The 16,958-nt window shown below is 40.7% G+C and overlaps 3 protein-coding genes and 1 long non-coding RNA gene across 4 annotated transcripts; 3 read left to right on the forward strand and 1 right to left on the reverse strand.

Moving 5' to 3' along the window:
* The first annotated feature begins 7,503 nt into the window (after positions 1–7,503).
* Positions 7,504–8,624, forward strand: LOC137644408 (uncharacterized). The gene is made up of 2 exons (XM_068377388.1): positions 7,504–7,831; positions 8,002–8,624. The coding sequence occupies exons 1-2, from the start codon at positions 7,504–7,506 to the stop codon at positions 8,622–8,624; spliced, it is 951 nt and encodes a 316-aa protein (XP_068233489.1).
* A 279-nt stretch (positions 8,625–8,903) lies between these two features.
* Positions 8,904–10,043, forward strand: LOC137644409 (uncharacterized). The gene has a single exon (XM_068377389.1). The coding sequence runs from the start codon at positions 8,904–8,906 to the stop codon at positions 10,041–10,043; it is 1,140 nt and encodes a 379-aa protein (XP_068233490.1).
* A 52-nt stretch (positions 10,044–10,095) lies between these two features.
* LOC137644410 (uncharacterized) lies at positions 10,096–12,732 on the forward strand. Its single transcript, XM_068377390.1, has 3 exons — positions 10,096–11,156; positions 11,322–12,272; positions 12,372–12,732. Exons 1-3 carry the CDS (start codon positions 10,096–10,098, stop codon positions 12,730–12,732), a joined length of 2,373 nt encoding a protein of 790 aa, XP_068233491.1.
* A 2,379-nt stretch (positions 12,733–15,111) lies between these two features.
* On the reverse strand, positions 15,112–16,551 carry LOC137643599 (uncharacterized). Its single transcript, XR_011045020.1, has 2 exons — positions 16,348–16,551; positions 15,112–15,808 (listed from the first exon to the last, which is right to left on the reverse strand). It is a non-coding gene; the product is annotated as an uncharacterized lncRNA (long non-coding RNA).
* Positions 16,552–16,958: the final 407 nt, after the last annotated feature.

The raw sequence follows: 16,958 nt of genomic DNA on the forward strand, positions 1-16,958 counted from the left end.
CTTGGGCACACAGCATAATCAAGAAGGGACTGGGTTGGAGCTGAACACAGCAACCTCCAACCTTCACCAATTCTTCCAACCATCAACCTCCCTCTTGGAAGAATATGTCCTGGAACTCTTGAACAAGAAGGTGATCAAGAGGGTAAAGTCTACCAGGTTCCAAGGAAGACTGTTTTGTGTTCTCAAGAAGGACTCAGACAAGCTCAGAGTCATTCTCAACTTGTCCCCCCTCAACAAGTTCATTGCGAACAACAAATTCAAGATGCTGACTCTTCAAAAGATAAGAGCCCTACTGCCTCACAAGGCCTACACGGTTTCAATAGACCTGGCGGACGCCTATTGGCACATCCCAATGAACCACCACGCTTCCTCCTACCTAGGATTCAGGCTCCAAAGAAGAAGTTACGCCTTCAGGGCCATGCCCTTCGTGCTCAACGTGGCTCCAAGAATCTTCACCAAGCTAGCAGACACAATCGTCCACCAGCGTCCAGGTGATGGCCTACCTTGACGATTGGCTGGTCTGGTCGACATCGCCAGAAGACTGTTTGCGAGCCTGCAGAAAGGTGACCCAGTTCCTGGAACATCTGGGTTTCAAAATAAACACCAAGAAGTCTCGCTTCTTTCCAGCTCAGAAGTTCCAATGGTTGGGAATCCACTGGAATCTTCAGTCACACTGCCTTTCCATCCCACTGAAGAAATTGAAGGAAATAGCCGGGTCTGTCAAAAGACTTCTCAAATCCAAACAGATCTCAAGACGACAGCAAGAGCAAGTACTTGGCTCCCTACAGTTCGCCTCAGTGACAAACCCAGTGCTACGAGCACAGGTAAAGGATGCCTCAGGAGTCTGGAAACGAAACGCATCCATAGCCTGAAGAGATCTCAAAAGACCCCTACCGAACAGGCTTCGCTCACTTCTAAGACCATGGTCAGAAGCAAGGACCTTGAAAAGATCCATTCCTCTTCAACCTCCGCCTTCGTCGATCAACATCCACATGGACGCCTCTCTGGAGGGTTGGGGGGGTCACTCCCATCAACGACAAGTTCAAGGAACATGGTCTCCCCTGTTCAAGACGTTTCACATCAACATCTTGGAGGCCATGGCGGTTCTTCTCACTCTGAAGAAATTATCTCCGGGTCCTTCGATACACATTCGTCTAACTCTGGACAGCTCTGTGGTAGTCAGATGTCTCAACCATCAGGGCTCGAGATCGCCCCACCTAAACCAAGTGCTATTACCCATCTTCCACCTGGCGGACAGGAAGAAATGGCACTTGTCTGCAGTTCACCTACAAGGATTCCGCAATGTGACGGTGGACGCTCTATCAAGGACAAGCCCCATAGAGTCGGAATGGTCCCTAGACGCAAGATCATTCTCCTTCATCTCTCGTCAAGTCCTGGAACTACAGATCGATCTCTTCACGACGAACGACAACAAGCAACTTCCTCGATATGTGGCCCCTTACGAGGACCCCAAAGCGGAAGCAGTGGACGCCATGTCCCTGGACTGGAACAGATGGTCCAATATTTATATGTTCCCTCCACCCAACCTTCTGCTGAAAGTCCTCTCCAAACTGAGAACCTTCAAAGGGACAGCAGCCCTAGTAGCCCCCAAGTGGCCTCGGAGCAACTGGTTTCCCCTAGTCCTGGAGCTACAGCCCAAGCTGATCCCCCTGCCGGGCCCAGTTCTCTCCCAACAGGTGCAGAAGTCAACTGTCTTCGATTCATCAAAGAAAGTCCAAGACCTTCATCTTATGATTTTCTATCCCTTGTCGTGAAGAAAAGGTTTGGAATCTCGAAGAAAAGTTTAGACTTCCTAGAGGAATACAAAACAAAGTCTACCAGAAGGCAATATGAATCATCCTGGAAGAAGTGGGTGTCCTTTGTCAAGGCAAAAAATCCTACGGAAATCTCCATAGATTTTTGCATGTCCTTCTTTATTCACCTTCATGGACAAGGCTTGGCAGCCAACACGATTTCCACTTGCAAATTGGCCTTGACTAGACCACTACTGTACACCTTCCAAATAGATTTGTCCAACAAAATCTTCAACAAACTTCAGAAGGCATGTGCTAGATTCCGTCCTGCACCCCTACCGAGACCCATCACCTGGTCCCTGGATAAGGTGCTTCATTTTGCTTCTAGCCTGGACAACGAATCTTGCCCTCTGAAAGACCTGACTCAAAAACTAATTTTCCTTTTTGCTCTCACCCCGGGAGCCCGAGTCAGTGAAATAGTGGCATTATTAAGAGAAGAGGGCCAAATACAGTTTGCTGACACAGGGAAACTTACCCTCTTCCCTGACCCCACGTTTCTCGCCAAAAATTAACTCCCCACCAAGAGATGGGGGCCTTGGAGAATCTTCCCTCTGAAGGAAGATGTCTCTCTGTGCCCAGTGGAGAGTCTTAAAGTCTATCTTCGAAGAACTTCAGACTTTGGTGGAGGACAACTCTTTAAGGGAGAAACTTTGGGTAGTGACCTGTCACTTAAACAACTAAGAGTGAAAATCACCTACTTTATTCGCAGAGCGGATCCTGACAGTACACCCACAGGTCATGATCCTAGGAAAGTCGCCTCTTCCCTGAATTTTTTCCAAGGAATGGATTTCGAAAGCCTCCGATCCGTCACAGGCTGGAAATCCTCGAGAGTGTTCTTCAAACACTATGCGAAGCAGGTGCATGAGATCAAAAGATTTGTGGTAGCGGCAGGCAGTGTAATGAAACCTGCTGTTTAGAGCTGCGTAGAACAGCGAGTTATTTCGGGACTCTAACTCAATGGGTGCCTGTGTTGACCCTAGTGCGATACATAGTGATTTCAAGGGACACTTAGTGTCACTAATAGACTGTTCTTCATCGAGGTGAAGTGACATAGACTCTTACATGTGTGCCACATGTTCCTGGACATAAAGTGTATAGAGAATTTAAAGACTTTCGTTCCCCTGGGAACTTATGTGTATAAAGGCAAAAATTTTCCTTTTCAGATTCCACATCACCGTCTTTATTGGAAATCTATGTCTGTTATTCGATATTATTACTGTAAATAATTATCTATAATTCCATGCAATTTTCTCAAATAAAATAATTATTTTAATTACCATATGCATCTTATTTCGCTCCTCTTTTCCATATGAAAATATATTGCTGTTACTGTTTTATTTGCCCCTATTTTTATGGTTATATTATGCATAATATACCTACTGTCTAATATACACTCACCTAGCAGTATAATATTGTTCCTACACAAATATTTAACCTTCTGATCTGTCTTCGAGACCGGCACGATCTTCTCATCCAGTTGAGTTTATCTTCGTCAGATTACTTCGAGATGTTCCTCTTGTCCAAACAGGACTTCCCTGCCAGGGGGGCAGGAAGCCATGTCATTGTTATGCCACTGGTAGTGACATTTAACGGAGGTGTCACGGTCTCTACGGTCACCAGACCATAGGAATATCGTTTGAAGTAGAAGGCACTTGAAATGGGGAAATACCACGATACACTAATTCTCTGGTACACTTCCATAAAGACGTCATGGCTTGAGCTCAAAAAACGGATTTTGAGCGACGTGAAAAATCTATTTTTGGGTGAGATAGCCATGACGTCCTGATGGACCCGCCCTTACTGTTCCAGTTCAGCCTGCCAGGCCCCTCCCTGCCATACTGTATCGTGGAGGCTGGTAGATCGCTAGATTTTAGAATGAGGACGGACGTGACGTCACACAATATGGCGGACAGCTATGGCTGCCGTTTGTATACGTCGCGAGGTACCGTAACAGTAACATAGGAGGATAACTTTGGAACGGCTCCTCAGTTATCTCGCCACCTTTCCCCCTCGAAGCGTAAATGCTGTGTGGGGTGCAGATAGCCATGTGGCATGTCAAAGCATACATCCCCTGTTGATATACGATATCCTAAAGGGAAATCTTTAGGGTACTCGCGCCAGAAGTTAGAATTCTGTGATAACCTTTGGTTTAATTCTCTGGGAATATACACTGTAGACATATATACCCTCAGGAAGCTACTAAAGGAGCCTTCCATCAGGACGTCATGGCTATCTCACCCAAAAATAGATTTTTCGCTTCGCTCAAAATCCGTTTTATATCATTGATATAAATACACATGCTTAACAATAGTATTACTTACTTTTATTAATAATAGCTTAGGATAGTAAGCTAGAAAAGAAGTAGGAAAGACATATCTGTGTTCCTTCTCCAGGCAATTGCTGTGACCTCCTACAATATTAATATTTTTAATTTCCTCATTAGGGAAAATACTGAGTGGAATAACTCTTGTACATAGAGCCGGAGTCTGTGAATATTTACACTAACTCCTCCACTTGTAGAATATTAATACTGAATGGTAATAATTGGTGTCCCGATGATCTAGGATTCATCAGGATGTTGAAGGAATACTTCACCTCAACATCTTAATCGGTCTCAACAATAGACTGTGAAAGGATGCACGGAGTATGTTGGAAATTTTATACTAGTGTATCATTATATACTGTGGTTTTCTAACTGCTGTATTGTTATACTGCAGGAATACTGGCTACTGTATTGTCTTATACTGTAGTTTCACCGGTATACTACCAGGTTAGGCTAGTACCTGGCGGCACTAGCTGATAGGGAGAGAGATAGAATGGGAAGAAGGATTCCCAAATTATTATAGTTTAGTACAATAATTGGGAGTGTAGGGGCTATTGCCTTCTACAGCCTTCTTCCCAGAATGAGAATGAGAATGGAAGGGGAGGAATACCTTGATTCTAGATTCCATCCAGCCACATATTCTTTTACTGGCTGTACTGCCGGTTACAAGGACTGAAGAATTCTCAACAGTATGAAGGGTTTCCCACTAGCAGCCGTCAGGGCCAGCTCAAACTGATAGGGAGAGAGATAGAATGGGAAGAAGGACTCCCAAATTTTTATAGTTTAGTACAATAATTGGGAGTGTAGGGGCTATTGCCTTCTACAGCCTTCTTCCCAGAATGAGAATTCAAATGGAAGGGGAGGAATACCTTGATTCTAGCTTCCATCCAGCCACAAATTCTTTTGCCGGCTGTACTGCCAGTTACAAGGACTGAAGAATTCTCAACAGTATGATGGGTTTCCCACTAGCAGCCATCAGGGCCGGCTCAACCTTTCCCGGAGCTTTGCTTCCGTTAGGGAGCTGGTCGAAGCGGTAACCTAACCGCCGTTTGTAGGAACCTGGCTGGTAACCCAGTCAGCCCGGCAAGCGGGGATGATTGTAGAATACCGGTCAAAGGACATTTGTGACGGCTAGGCTGACACTAAAGGACAGAAGGGGGAGGGATAGGGTCTTATATTTTACAGAAGAGAAAGGTGGTGGCAAGTATGCCTCCTACTTTCGGCTGTAAATCAAGGAAGCCTAGCAATTCCCTATCCAGTGGCATTGCCGGATATAAGACATGTCTTCTAGTCCACAAGAGAGAAAGGTAGCGGCAATTATGCAGCCCATTTTCGGTTGTAGACAAGGGAAGCCTACCTTCCTTTGCTGACAATTCTGTAGCCAGCAGAGGAACCACTATTCCTCTGTCGATGACGTTGTCGGCTACAAGATAATACGCCCTGAGTTACTGTCATGCTTCAAGGCCGGAATACTCGCCGGCAAAGAAGATCGACGGTAAAACACTATCCAAGTCAAGCTGGAGTTAACTACTCATTGGCGATGAAGGAAGATAGGGTTGTCGCCTGGGATAGCGGCATTCAGGGGGGAAGAAGGGTTTATCCACTTTTCTCTAAAAGAGAAGCGTATCGAATTATACCAATAATTCTAGGGGATATATATATCCCCGACCGAATTAATAGAGACGATACTAGAGGTTAAACGGGGGATTAACGTTACTAAAGTATACTAAAACGGGTTAGGCTACCCTAACTCGAGTGGGGATCTTGGCTACGAGTGATACCACCGAGGCCCTATCGTATACGAAAGAAACGTTATTTTTGGAAGAGGAAATATTATGTGTAAATGTGATATTCACTAGTATAATTTTGCCTAACTAGCTAGAAGAGTTTTTAGGCTCAAGCCATGTCGTCCTGATGGAAGGCTTCTATAGGTAGCTTTCTAAGGGATATTTGGCTACAATGATATTCCCAGAGAATTGACCTTTAGGTCTCCAGAATTCTAACTCCTGGCGCGAATATCCTTAAAATTTTTCTTAAGGATATCACATAATATCAGGGGACGTATATCTTGATACGACACATGGCAATCTTCACCCCGAATAGCGTTTTCGCTTCGAGGGGGAAAAGTGGCGAAACTGAAAGAGAGCCATTATCAAGGTTACCCTTCCTCCCGTACTATTACATGGTTCCAAGATGGCGCTCATTCCTTATTTGGTAGCGATCTCGCACGGTGGTTTTCCCTGTTGTCTAACGTTTTTGATCGTTCTTGAGAGGATTTTCTATGCATTCTCCAGCATCTTCTGCCTCTGGAAAGTTGAGTATTTAATCTTTACAGTGTAAAATTTTTAGCTCCTGCTTCATAGTGAAATTAGTATAATTTAACGTGTTTTATGGAGCATGGCCAGTCACCGGAGGCGCCATGTTGGGCGCTGTCGTTCGTCACGCATGCTTTATTTAGTCAGCAGAACGACATTCCCGGTTTTTAGCTTTAATGAATGATAGCTATTTTGGCACAATTATACAAGTGAAGATATGATTATGCATTCAAATTTCCTCTTCCTCTTATGTTAGAGTTTTGGAGATTTAGGTAACTGAGTTCTTGCCCCGCGCTAGGCTACCTATCTTAGGCGCTTTAGTATACTTTCATACATTATCCCCGTTTACCCTCGTGCATCGTTTTATCACATCAACAGGAGATAGTATATCTCCTAGAATTGATTATATAACTCTATACTCGTCTCCTGTGGAGATTTAAGGGTGTCAAATATTAATATCATGTCATGCAGAATTAGTCATTAATTTTAGTCATGCCTCTAGTAATTTGCTGTTAGCCCTTTTCTTTCAGTAGCTTCCCTCGTTCCAAAATTATTTCGCTCACATTCTCTGGCATTTATTTCTATATATTTTAATGATTTGATCCTTAATTAATTGCTGAAAGTATACACAAATTATAAGACATTATTCTTAGTTTATTTGAGATCAGTGAACGTTATTTTCTCTGATGATTTTAAATGTTGTTATTGTTTATAAAGTTTGTGGTTTGCTGAGAGGAAATTAAAGAGAAGAAGAAGGAGCCGCGTGTGATTCAACCTATGAAAGTTACTGTCTAAGCTTTAGTGATTCATAGTAATGTCCCTATAGTGGTCATTTGGTGACCAGAACCCGGAATTAGAACTATTAGTACCCGGTAAGAACTATCAGTAACTCTTTAGAAACTGCACCCAGTGATATAGTTATAATGGAGCAGTTACATAGGGCAAAGGCAGCGGCTGAGGGGTGGGTGACTAGAGTTAGTAATAAAATAGAGGACCTACTAGTCCGAACCCACCTGCTACCTCAAGTGAATTAGTAGACGCTCTAGAAGAGATGGATAAAAGACTCTTTAAACTAGAAGAAGTGCAGGATAAATTAGAAATACAACTCGAACCTGAGGAATTAGAAAATTACTTGGAACAAGCAGATCGTGCACGGCATAGGGCTAGGCAGACTAGGCTGCGATGTGCAAATAGGCTTAAGGATATTTCGGCAGCAGGCATCAGCGATGACGACCGTGTTAGTCCTGCAAGTGCAGCATCCATTCATGCAAGGCTGCCAAAACTAGAATTACCAAGATTTGATGGCGAAATAACCCAATGGCAGAGTTTCTGGGACCAGTTTTCGTCCCCCATAGACAACACAGAGTTACCAGTCATTAGTAAGTTGACCTACTTGCTATCCCTGTTAGACAGTCCTGCCAAGGATGGGGTGCAAGGCGTGCCACACACCAGTGCAGCTATAGAACAGTTGTCGAATTAATCAAGGAAAGATTTGGCAAGTCTGAGTGCATTATTCATGCACATGTCTAAGCTCTTCTTTCCCTTCAAGTACCTGTCAACCAAGGTAAGAGCTACACAAAACAACTTTGGAGACTTCGGGATGAAGTCATAAAGCGTACAGGAAGCTTAGATGCCCTTGGAGTAACAGGCAAGCAGTGTGAGGTTCTCCTAACCCCTATGATTGTGTCTCGGCTTCCAATGGAGTTAAGGCTACAATGGTCAAGAGAGTGTAGTGGCCATGAAAGTGGTCTTGAATGGTTGTTAGAGTGGCTTAAAAGGGAAATAGAAGTGCTAGAAAGAAGTGAGATGTACAGAAAAAATATCCCAGCTTCTGGGCCTCATGGTAGAAATGAGGAAAGAAAGAATATTAATAGTAAAGATGCCAGAGATAATTTGTATACAACCTCTGCCTTACATGCGGTTTCTCAAAGTGAAGGTTCAAATTGTGTTTTTTGTACGAAGCTAAACCATAAATCTGAAAGGTGTCACAAGTTTTTAGCATTGGATGGGCAGCAGAGGTATGATAAGATAAGAGAATTAGGTGTTTGTTTTAAATGTTTGAATAGGGGCCATATTTCTAAAAATTGTAAAGTAAGGTGTACTAAGTGTCAAGGTGGCCATAATGTAGTAATGTGTGGCATTAAGGTGAATATGGCCCCCAAACAAATGTAGAAAATGGTGATCACGTGGCACCTCCCTCAACTAGTATGTTGTCAGGCCACTATAGTAATAAGACTGTATTACAAACGGCTAAGGTAAAGGTAATGAATAATAAGGGAGGTTTTGTCACTGCTAAAATGTTGTTCGATAGTGTTTGTGATTGCTCTTATGTTAGTAGTAAGTTTACAGAAATTTGTAAACCTGAATGGGTTACTAGGACTGAAGCCCCTTACAGTAGCTTTGGTGGGCATAGCTCTGGTAAGGATATAGAAAGTAATGTTTGCAAGTTAAATGTCTTGGATAATAAGGGTAAAATTATTCCCATTTTTTGCTGCAAGTATTCCAAAGATATGTAACCACTTAGTTAAACCAGTAGTTCCAACCGACATCCTAGATGCTTTTAGTCATGTAAATTTAGCAGATGACTTTGATAATAGTTCTCCTTTAGAAATAGATATTCTTATAGGTCTGGATTACTACTGGAGCCTCATGAATCCTAAAGATGCTGTACAGGTGGGGAAAACTGTTGCCATGAGTTCAGTGTTTGGTTGGGTTTTATCGGGAAATGTTGGCAAGGGGTGTAATTTTACTAAGGTTGTAAGTACGTCTTCATTATCAGACTTTGTGTCCTCATCTCCCCAGCTCTTAAGTATATCAGGGGTATCCGATGCTGATATGTCATATTTTTGGGATTTAGAAACTATTGGTATTACTAGTAAGGAATGTAAAGAAGATATCAAGGAAATTGTAGTTCAAGAGTTTGAAGATAAAATAGATTTTGTAAATGGCAGGTATAAAGTTCAGTTGCCTTGGAAAAATAACAGTATTAAGGATTCATTGATGATTAACGTAAATCAAGCAATGAAGAGATTAAATAAGCTTTTGGTTAGATTTGATAAAGATGAAGATTTAAAGGATGTGTATATGAAGGTTTTTTATGAATATGAGTCCTTGGGGATAATTGAGGAAATTCCCTCCGAGGACTTTGTGTCACAGGGACCCATTTATTACATGCCTCATAGACCTGTCGTTAAATTAAATAGCAGCACTACAAAGATGCGTCCAGTTTTTTATGCTTCTGCTAAGGGGCCTAATGGAATCTCGCTCAATGATTGCATGTTGACAGGTCCTTCCCTAAACCCAGATTTAGTAGGGATATTAATTAGATTTAGACATTGGCCGTACGTGATCTCTGCTGATGTTGTTAAGGCCTTTTTACAAATTAATGTTCACAGTCAGGAAAAAAATGTCCATAGATTTTTGATGCCAGGTGAAGATGGAGTAAGGCATATGAGATTCAATAGAGTTGTTTTTGGCAACATCTCAAGCCCCTTTCTACTAAATGTTGTTGTTGAACACCATTTAAGCAATTACTCAGAATGTGAAGCTGTTCAAGATTTAAAGAGATATGTACGTGGACAATTGGTTTAGCAGAGCTGATACTGTAGAAGTAGCAACTAAATTTAAGACTGCATATGATATTATGGCTGATGCTAATATGTCCCTTGAAAAGGTTTCTTCCAATAGTGTAGTAATTGCTTCTAAATTTAAGGACAAAATGCAAATTTTGAGTGATGTTGAAATTAATATGGTGCTAGGTCTTAAATGGTCAAATTATGATGATAAATTTTCTTATTGGGGTCTTCATCTGGGTCCTGATTTTGAAATTTCATATACAAAGAGAACTGTCTTGAGTTTGATAGCTAATGTGTTTGATCCTTGTGGGTTTATCGGCCCCTTTATAATGTATGCAAAGATAATATTCCAGGATATATGGAAGTTGGGTATTTCTTGGGATGACAAGTTGCCAGATGAATTAGAGAGAAAATTCAAGAAATGGATTGATAGTACTAGATACTTTAGTTACCTAGCTATAAGGAGATGTTATTTTATGAATGTACCTTGGAAGAGTATTGAACACATTGAAATACATGGATTTGGAGATGCCTCTGAGAAGGGATTTGGTGCATGTGTATACTTAAGGGTTGGTCTTGGAAATGATTGCCAATCTTCACTTGTCATGTCTAAAGCCAGAGTAGCACCAATTAAGAAACTTACCCTTCCTAAATTGGAATTAATGGGAGCCTTATTGTGTGCTAGATTGGTAAGATTTGTCGAAAGGGCTCTGGATTTTAAGATCAAACCTGGGATTGTATGTTGGACAGATTCAACTATAACTTTAGGATGGATAAGGAGTGATTCAGTGACAAGGGATGTGTTTGTTAACAACAGAGTTAGAGAAATTCAGCACCTGACACCTCCCAGCCACTGGCATCACTGTAGTGGATCAAATAATCCGGCTGACTTGATGAATAGAGGGTTATTAGCGGAAAAGCTTATTGGAAATAACCTTTGGTTTAGTGGTCCTTGTAATCTGTCGGATCCTACATTTAGTATTCAGGACGGTGATAACTCCATTATTGTTAATGAGACTGTAAATTATGAATCTGAAGACCATCTAGTATGCTTAAGTGTCCAGACTGCAACTCCCATGTTTGATGTTGAAAAATACAATAATCTTAATAAGTCAATAAGAATTGTAGGGTATGTTTAAAGGTTTATAAGCAATTGTAAAGCAAAAGGGTCAGGGGTTGCTGTGAATACTGGTAGTTTTACTACTGAAGAATTAGATAAGGCTAAAGCAAGGTTGATTTATGTAGTGCAAAGAGAAGCTTTCCCCAGTGAAATCCAAGCTTTGTCTGATCAAAGGTTGATTCCTAAAAATTCTAAATTAGGAAAACTGGATCCATTTATTGATGATAAAGGTATTGTGAGGATAAAGGGTAGACTTCAGTTTTCTGACTTGAGTTATGAGTCAAAACACCCAGTCATTCTTCCTAAAGGACATTTCTCCAAGCTTTTAGTACAGTTTCAACATAAGTTTCTAAAACATGCTGGTGTAAACAACATTGTTTCATCATTAAGATCTAGTTTTCATGTAACTGGTGTAAGAAGAATGGCTAAGACTGTTGTACGGGAGTGTCTAGATTGTTGCCAGCACGATAGCCGTCCTTGTAGTCAACCTGCTGCCCCATTGCCTGATTTGAGGGTTACTCCAGCACCCCCCGTTGCAGTTACAGGTATAGATTTTGCAGGGCCAGTATTTAGTGCTGATTATCCAGGAAAGAAATTATATATGTTGCCTTTTACTTGTGCTATAGTTAGAGCAGTGCATCTGGAACTCACGGAGTCAGTGTCATTGGTCGATTTTATGCAGGCTTTACGGAGATTTGCTGCTCGTCGAGGTATTCCGAGCGTAATTTATTCCGATAATGCCAAAACCTTTGTCGCAGCCTCCTCGGAAGTGCAGAAGGTATTTGGACATTTAGCACCTAAATGGAGGTTTAACGTACCAAGATCACCATGGTGGGGAGGTTGGTTTGAGAGACTTGTGGGGTCAGTTAAAGTAGCCTTGAAAAAGACTTTGGGAATTAGATATGTAAGTAAGAATGAATTAGAGACTACTCTTGTAGAAATTGAGGCATGCATAAACTCTCGACCTCTGACCTTTGTGAGTGATGAGCCAGACTTTGAACATTATCTTACCCCTTCTCATTTTATTCTTGGTAAGAATATAACTTCTAAACCCCCTGTTGACATTGAACCATATGTTGTAACTCCAGATGATCTATGTGATAGAGAAGAAATTGGAAACAAAAGGTTGGAACAGTTTTGGAATGTGTAGAGGAAAGATTACATAGCAAATCTACCTCCTGTAGTTAAGGGGTTTAACCAAAAATGTAGATTGAATGTTGGTAGCACTGTGCTTGTTAAAGAAGATCATATGCCCAGATTACAGTGGCCTATTGGAGTTATTGTAAATGTATACCCTGGAAGGGATGGGTTGATTCGCAGTGTTGATGTTAAAACTAAGAAAGGTATTGTTAACAGATCAATACAAAGACTTCATGATTTGGAGATCAATGCTCACTTGAACCCTGGTTTAAAGAATCTTTCTGTGGAAGTCCCTGAACATGTAAATGATAATTCTGAAATGAATATTGATGTAATAGATGATAAGACAGCTGAACAGAATCCTAATGGAAATACTGTTGTTGATGGTAACATGTATTCTAAGAAGGGTCGCCAAATTAAAAGACCTCACAAATTAGATTTGTAAATGACTTGTTTGAATAATTTGAGTTGTATTGTGACTTCAGTTGATGGTACAGTATGTTATAACCTACAGCCTTGTTATTGTTCATATGTTAGGATGGGTTGTCCAAATAAATATCCAGACACCCACTCACCTCCTTAGTGTGAAACTTGTTAAGATAAGTGCCTTCGCCCCTATGGTAGGGAGAATGTCAAATATTAATATCATGTCATGCAAAATTAGTCATTAATTTTAGTCATGCCTCTAGTAATTTGCTGTTAGCCGTTTTCTTTCAGTAGCTTCCCTCGTTCCAAAATTATTTCGCTCACATTCTCTTGTATTTATTTCTATATATTTTAATGATTTAATCCTTAATTAATTGCTGATAGTATACACAAATTATAAGACATTATTCTTAGTTTATTTGAGATCAGTGAACGTTATTTTCTCTGATGATTTTAAATGTTGTTATTATTTATAAAGTTTATGGTTTGCTGAGCGGAAATTAAAGTGAAGAAGAAGGAGAAGCGTGTGATTCAACCTATGAAAGTTACAGTCTAACCTTTAGTGATTCATAGTAATGTCCCCATAGTGGTCAAAGGGTAATCCCTTCTTCCCTCTGAGTGTCACCATGGGCGACAACCCTATCTTGGTCTCGCCATAGAATAGTACACTCAGGCTTGAGTAGTCTAGTGTTTCCTGTCTCTCACCCTTGCCAGCGAGTATCGCGGCCTGGGTTTTCGACAGAACCTCAGAGTATTCAGTCTTTATAACGGCGGCTGAGCTGCAGGGTGAGTAGTCATCCCCCTGCCGGCTTATAGTTGCCAGCGTAGGAAGTTTAGCGTCCCTAAGCCGCACCTGAGGTGGTAGTATATTGCCGCCACCTTCTCCCCTGTGGTCTAGAAGACAAGTCTTGTTTGGGCAGACCCTAGGCTGAGGAATAAATATTCTTCTGCCGCCTAGGATGGCGCCGATACTGAAATGAAGTTTCACTCCTGTTTGGAAATGGAGGCAATCCTGCCGCCTTCTCCTAACACTTTCGGCAGACCCTAGGATGAAGAATAGATATTCTTCAGCAGCCTGTGATGGCATCGATGCTGAAACAAAGTTTCACCCTTGTTTGGAAATGGCGGCAATCCTGCCGCCCTCTCCTAACACTACATACAAGACCCTTTCCCTACCCATTTCTGTCCTTTAACAATAGCCTAGCTATTGAAATTTTGTGGCCATCGTCCTACATTCTCCCCGCTTGCCAGGTAGCTTGTAGTGTCGGCCGGGCTCCTACTTAGGCGGCTTGATAGCCGCTCCGACTTTCCCCTATGGACGCAAGGCTCCGGGAAAGGTTGTGCCGGCTGTGACGGCTGCCGGTGGGAGACCCCTTTGTCTTTGAGTGTTCTTCAGTCCTCGCTTGGACTGCCTTCCACATATCTGAATACGGCGGTACCGGCAACAGAGTTTGTGGCTGGGTGAAAGCTTGATTAATTCATTCTTCCCTTCCATTTGAACCCTCATTCGGGAAGAAGGCAGTAAGGTTATATACCTACACCCTTATTTACTATACATACATTGATAAGGCAGCCCTTCGTCCCATACTTTCTCTCTTTCTGTCGGCTAGTGCCGCCAGGTACTAACCCAACCGGTAGTATGCCGGTTGGACCGGTGCCGCCAGGTACTAACCCAGCCGGCATACCGGCAGCCAGGTACTAACCCAACCAGCATGCGCTGCCAGGTGCTAGCCTAGCCAGCAACATGCCGGCTGAACTACAGTATATTATTATACAGAAGCCAGTATATTTGCAGTATAGTATATACTGCAGACAAAAAAACTATAGTATAGATTATAAAGTAGTTTTTTGGGCTCAAGCCATGTCGTCCTGATGGAAGATTCCTATTGGTAGCTTTCCACGGGATATTTGGCTACAGAGATATTCCCAGAGAATTTACCTTTAGGTCTCCAGAATTCTAACTCCTGGCACGAATATCCTTAAAATTTTTCTTAACCCTTTGGCTGCGTAGTGTTGGGAGGATTTTTGTCCCCGAAAAACGTAATTTGCCAGCAAATTTTGAAGTTTGTAGAAATTAATTTCTAAGTAACCCCTGATATTGGAAACAAGGTTTTCCATCTATTCATGACTCTTAAACTCTATATTTTTTTGTTTTTAACACATTTTTTACCATTTTTACCCCAAAAACGCACTTTTTCAAAAAAATTACGAAAATTGCATATCATCACAATTGACATGTAAAATGGGTTGGAATATGTTTTTTATGATGAAAAATAACTAAATTAATGAAATATACTGAAATATTGTTTTGATTATGTACTTAAATTTTGATTCAAAACTAGTACAAATTTTATCATATTTTGGAAAATCACAAAAAGTGTTAATAAAACCAGAAAAGTTATGGAAGTAAAATTTTATTACAAAAAATATGAAAAAATCACAAACAATTGACAAAAAAGACATATTTACTTCTTTTCATCCATACATTTACATATTTTCTTATAATTCATCACAGTATGAAAAATTTCAAAACAGGGGACAACACAAAGAGGAGGGTTTTGTGGGCACTGTTTACAGAAATATGATGTCTGCTTCCTCTTACATGTCCCCTTTCCTTTTTTGCAACATTGAGATGGCAATATTGAACAAACACTACAATTAGGTTAGGTAGGTACTTCTTATTTTCCACCAAGTCCCTAACAACATTCTTTCTTCTTGGCTTTGTGTTATATCCTTCTAACAATCCTTTTATTACCTCTTGTCTAAACACAACTTGGGTCAATTTCTTTCTATTTTGCAAGTTGTAACTAATTTTGAATTTACAAGAGCAACTTCAATCACAAAATGCCAGAGTGTCTGATACCACTTTTTGCTACGGTGATTGAAGGTGTAGGTTGAGCAGAATTGATCAAAAAGGTCTACCCCTTCCATATATTTATTGTACTGAGCTTGCAAAGATGGTTTATCTACTTCCCTTACCCCTTTCTTAGATTGTAAAAATAAATCTTCTGTTTCTGAGTCTTCTTCTGCAAGAATATCAGCAATCTCCCGTTGTGTTGCACACCTCTTCCTTTTTGAAGCCATTATAGGTGACCCTGAAAGTAAAAAATAAAATTAGCATACCCTAATAAAGAAATTACATTTATAGCTACTAGACACACACACACATATATATATATATATATATGTATATGTATATATATATATATACATATATATATATATACATATACATATACTGTACATATACATATACATATACACACACACACATATATATATATATATACAGAGAGAGAGAGAGAGAGAGAGAGAGAGGTGAGTAGTATGTAGCCTACCGGTAGCCTATGATTTGTCTTTACAATTCGCATATTATCACATATTTGAAGACACTATCATATTCTACCATTATAATAAGTCCAGGCCTATACACAAAGCCTATCATAACATAATCGAAGTTGGCCAACTTACAGTAAAATAGGCTTACTAGGCTTGAAAGAGATGCCCTTCATATTACCTCCTATTACACCATATTTTACACTTATTTGATGATTTAATCAGACTTATTATAGTCTACTTATATTCAAGAACTATTTCGAATAAATTAATTATTACTGAAATAAATAATACATACCTTTAAAACCTGATGTTTGTAAACAACGTGAACATCGTCGCATCAGCTGATAACACCTGTTTTTGTTTACGTTTTGTTTCGTCTTCTGGTCACTAGATGGCAGCACCTACTGGACAGCAAACGTTTTCAGCGTACACTTGAATGTCAAAAGTATCGGCGGCGCTATTCAAAAAGTTTTTTCGCCGCCGTGGGGTAAACTCGCTTTTCGCAGTTAAGGGAGATATTTTAATTTTCGAGTATACTCGCTTTTCGCAGTCAAAGGGTTAAGGGTAACGCATAGTATCAAGAGACGTATATCTTGATGCGACACATGGCAATCTTCACCCCGAATAGCTTTTTTGTTTCGAGGTTGAAGAGTGGCGAAACTGAAGGGGAGCCGTTATCAAGGTTACCCTTCCTCCTGTACTATTGCGAGTATCCAAGATGGCGCTCATTCCTACTTCTGTAGCGATTTCACACGGTGGTTTTCCCTGTTTATCTAACGTTTTTTATCGTTATTGAGGGGAATTACAATGCAATCTCCAGCTTCTTCTGCCTCTGGAAAGTTGAGTATTTATTCTTTACAGTGTATAATTTTTAGCTACTACTTCACAGTGAAATTAGTGTAATTT

The sequence above is a fragment of the Palaemon carinicauda genome, chromosome 7, assembly GCF_036898095.1.
Source record: "Palaemon carinicauda isolate YSFRI2023 chromosome 7, ASM3689809v2, whole genome shotgun sequence".
NCBI classification, from domain to species: Eukaryota; Metazoa; Arthropoda; class Malacostraca; order Decapoda; family Palaemonidae; genus Palaemon; species Palaemon carinicauda.

Excerpts from the sequence above, each read along its gene's own strand:
- LOC137644408 (XM_068377388.1), top strand. The coding sequence starts at position 7,504 with ATGGATAAAAGACTCTTTAAACTAGAAGAAGTGCAGGATAAATTAGAA. Across the intron at positions 7,832-8,001 it reads CACAGAGTTACCAGTCATTA|TACCTGTCAACCAAGGTAAG; the intron begins GTAAGTTGACCT and ends TTTCCCTTCAAG.
- LOC137644409 (XM_068377389.1), top strand. The coding sequence starts at position 8,904 with ATGTCTTGGATAATAAGGGTAAAATTATTCCCATTTTTTGCTGCAAGT.
- LOC137644410 (XM_068377390.1), top strand. The coding sequence starts at position 10,096 with ATGGCTGATGCTAATATGTCCCTTGAAAAGGTTTCTTCCAATAGTGTA. Across the intron at positions 11,157-11,321 it reads AAGTCAATAAGAATTGTAGG|GTTGATTCCTAAAAATTCTA; the intron begins GTATGTTTAAAG and ends GTCTGATCAAAG. Across the intron at positions 12,273-12,371 it reads GAAGAAATTGGAAACAAAAG|CACTGTGCTTGTTAAAGAAG; the intron begins GTTGGAACAGTT and ends GAATGTTGGTAG.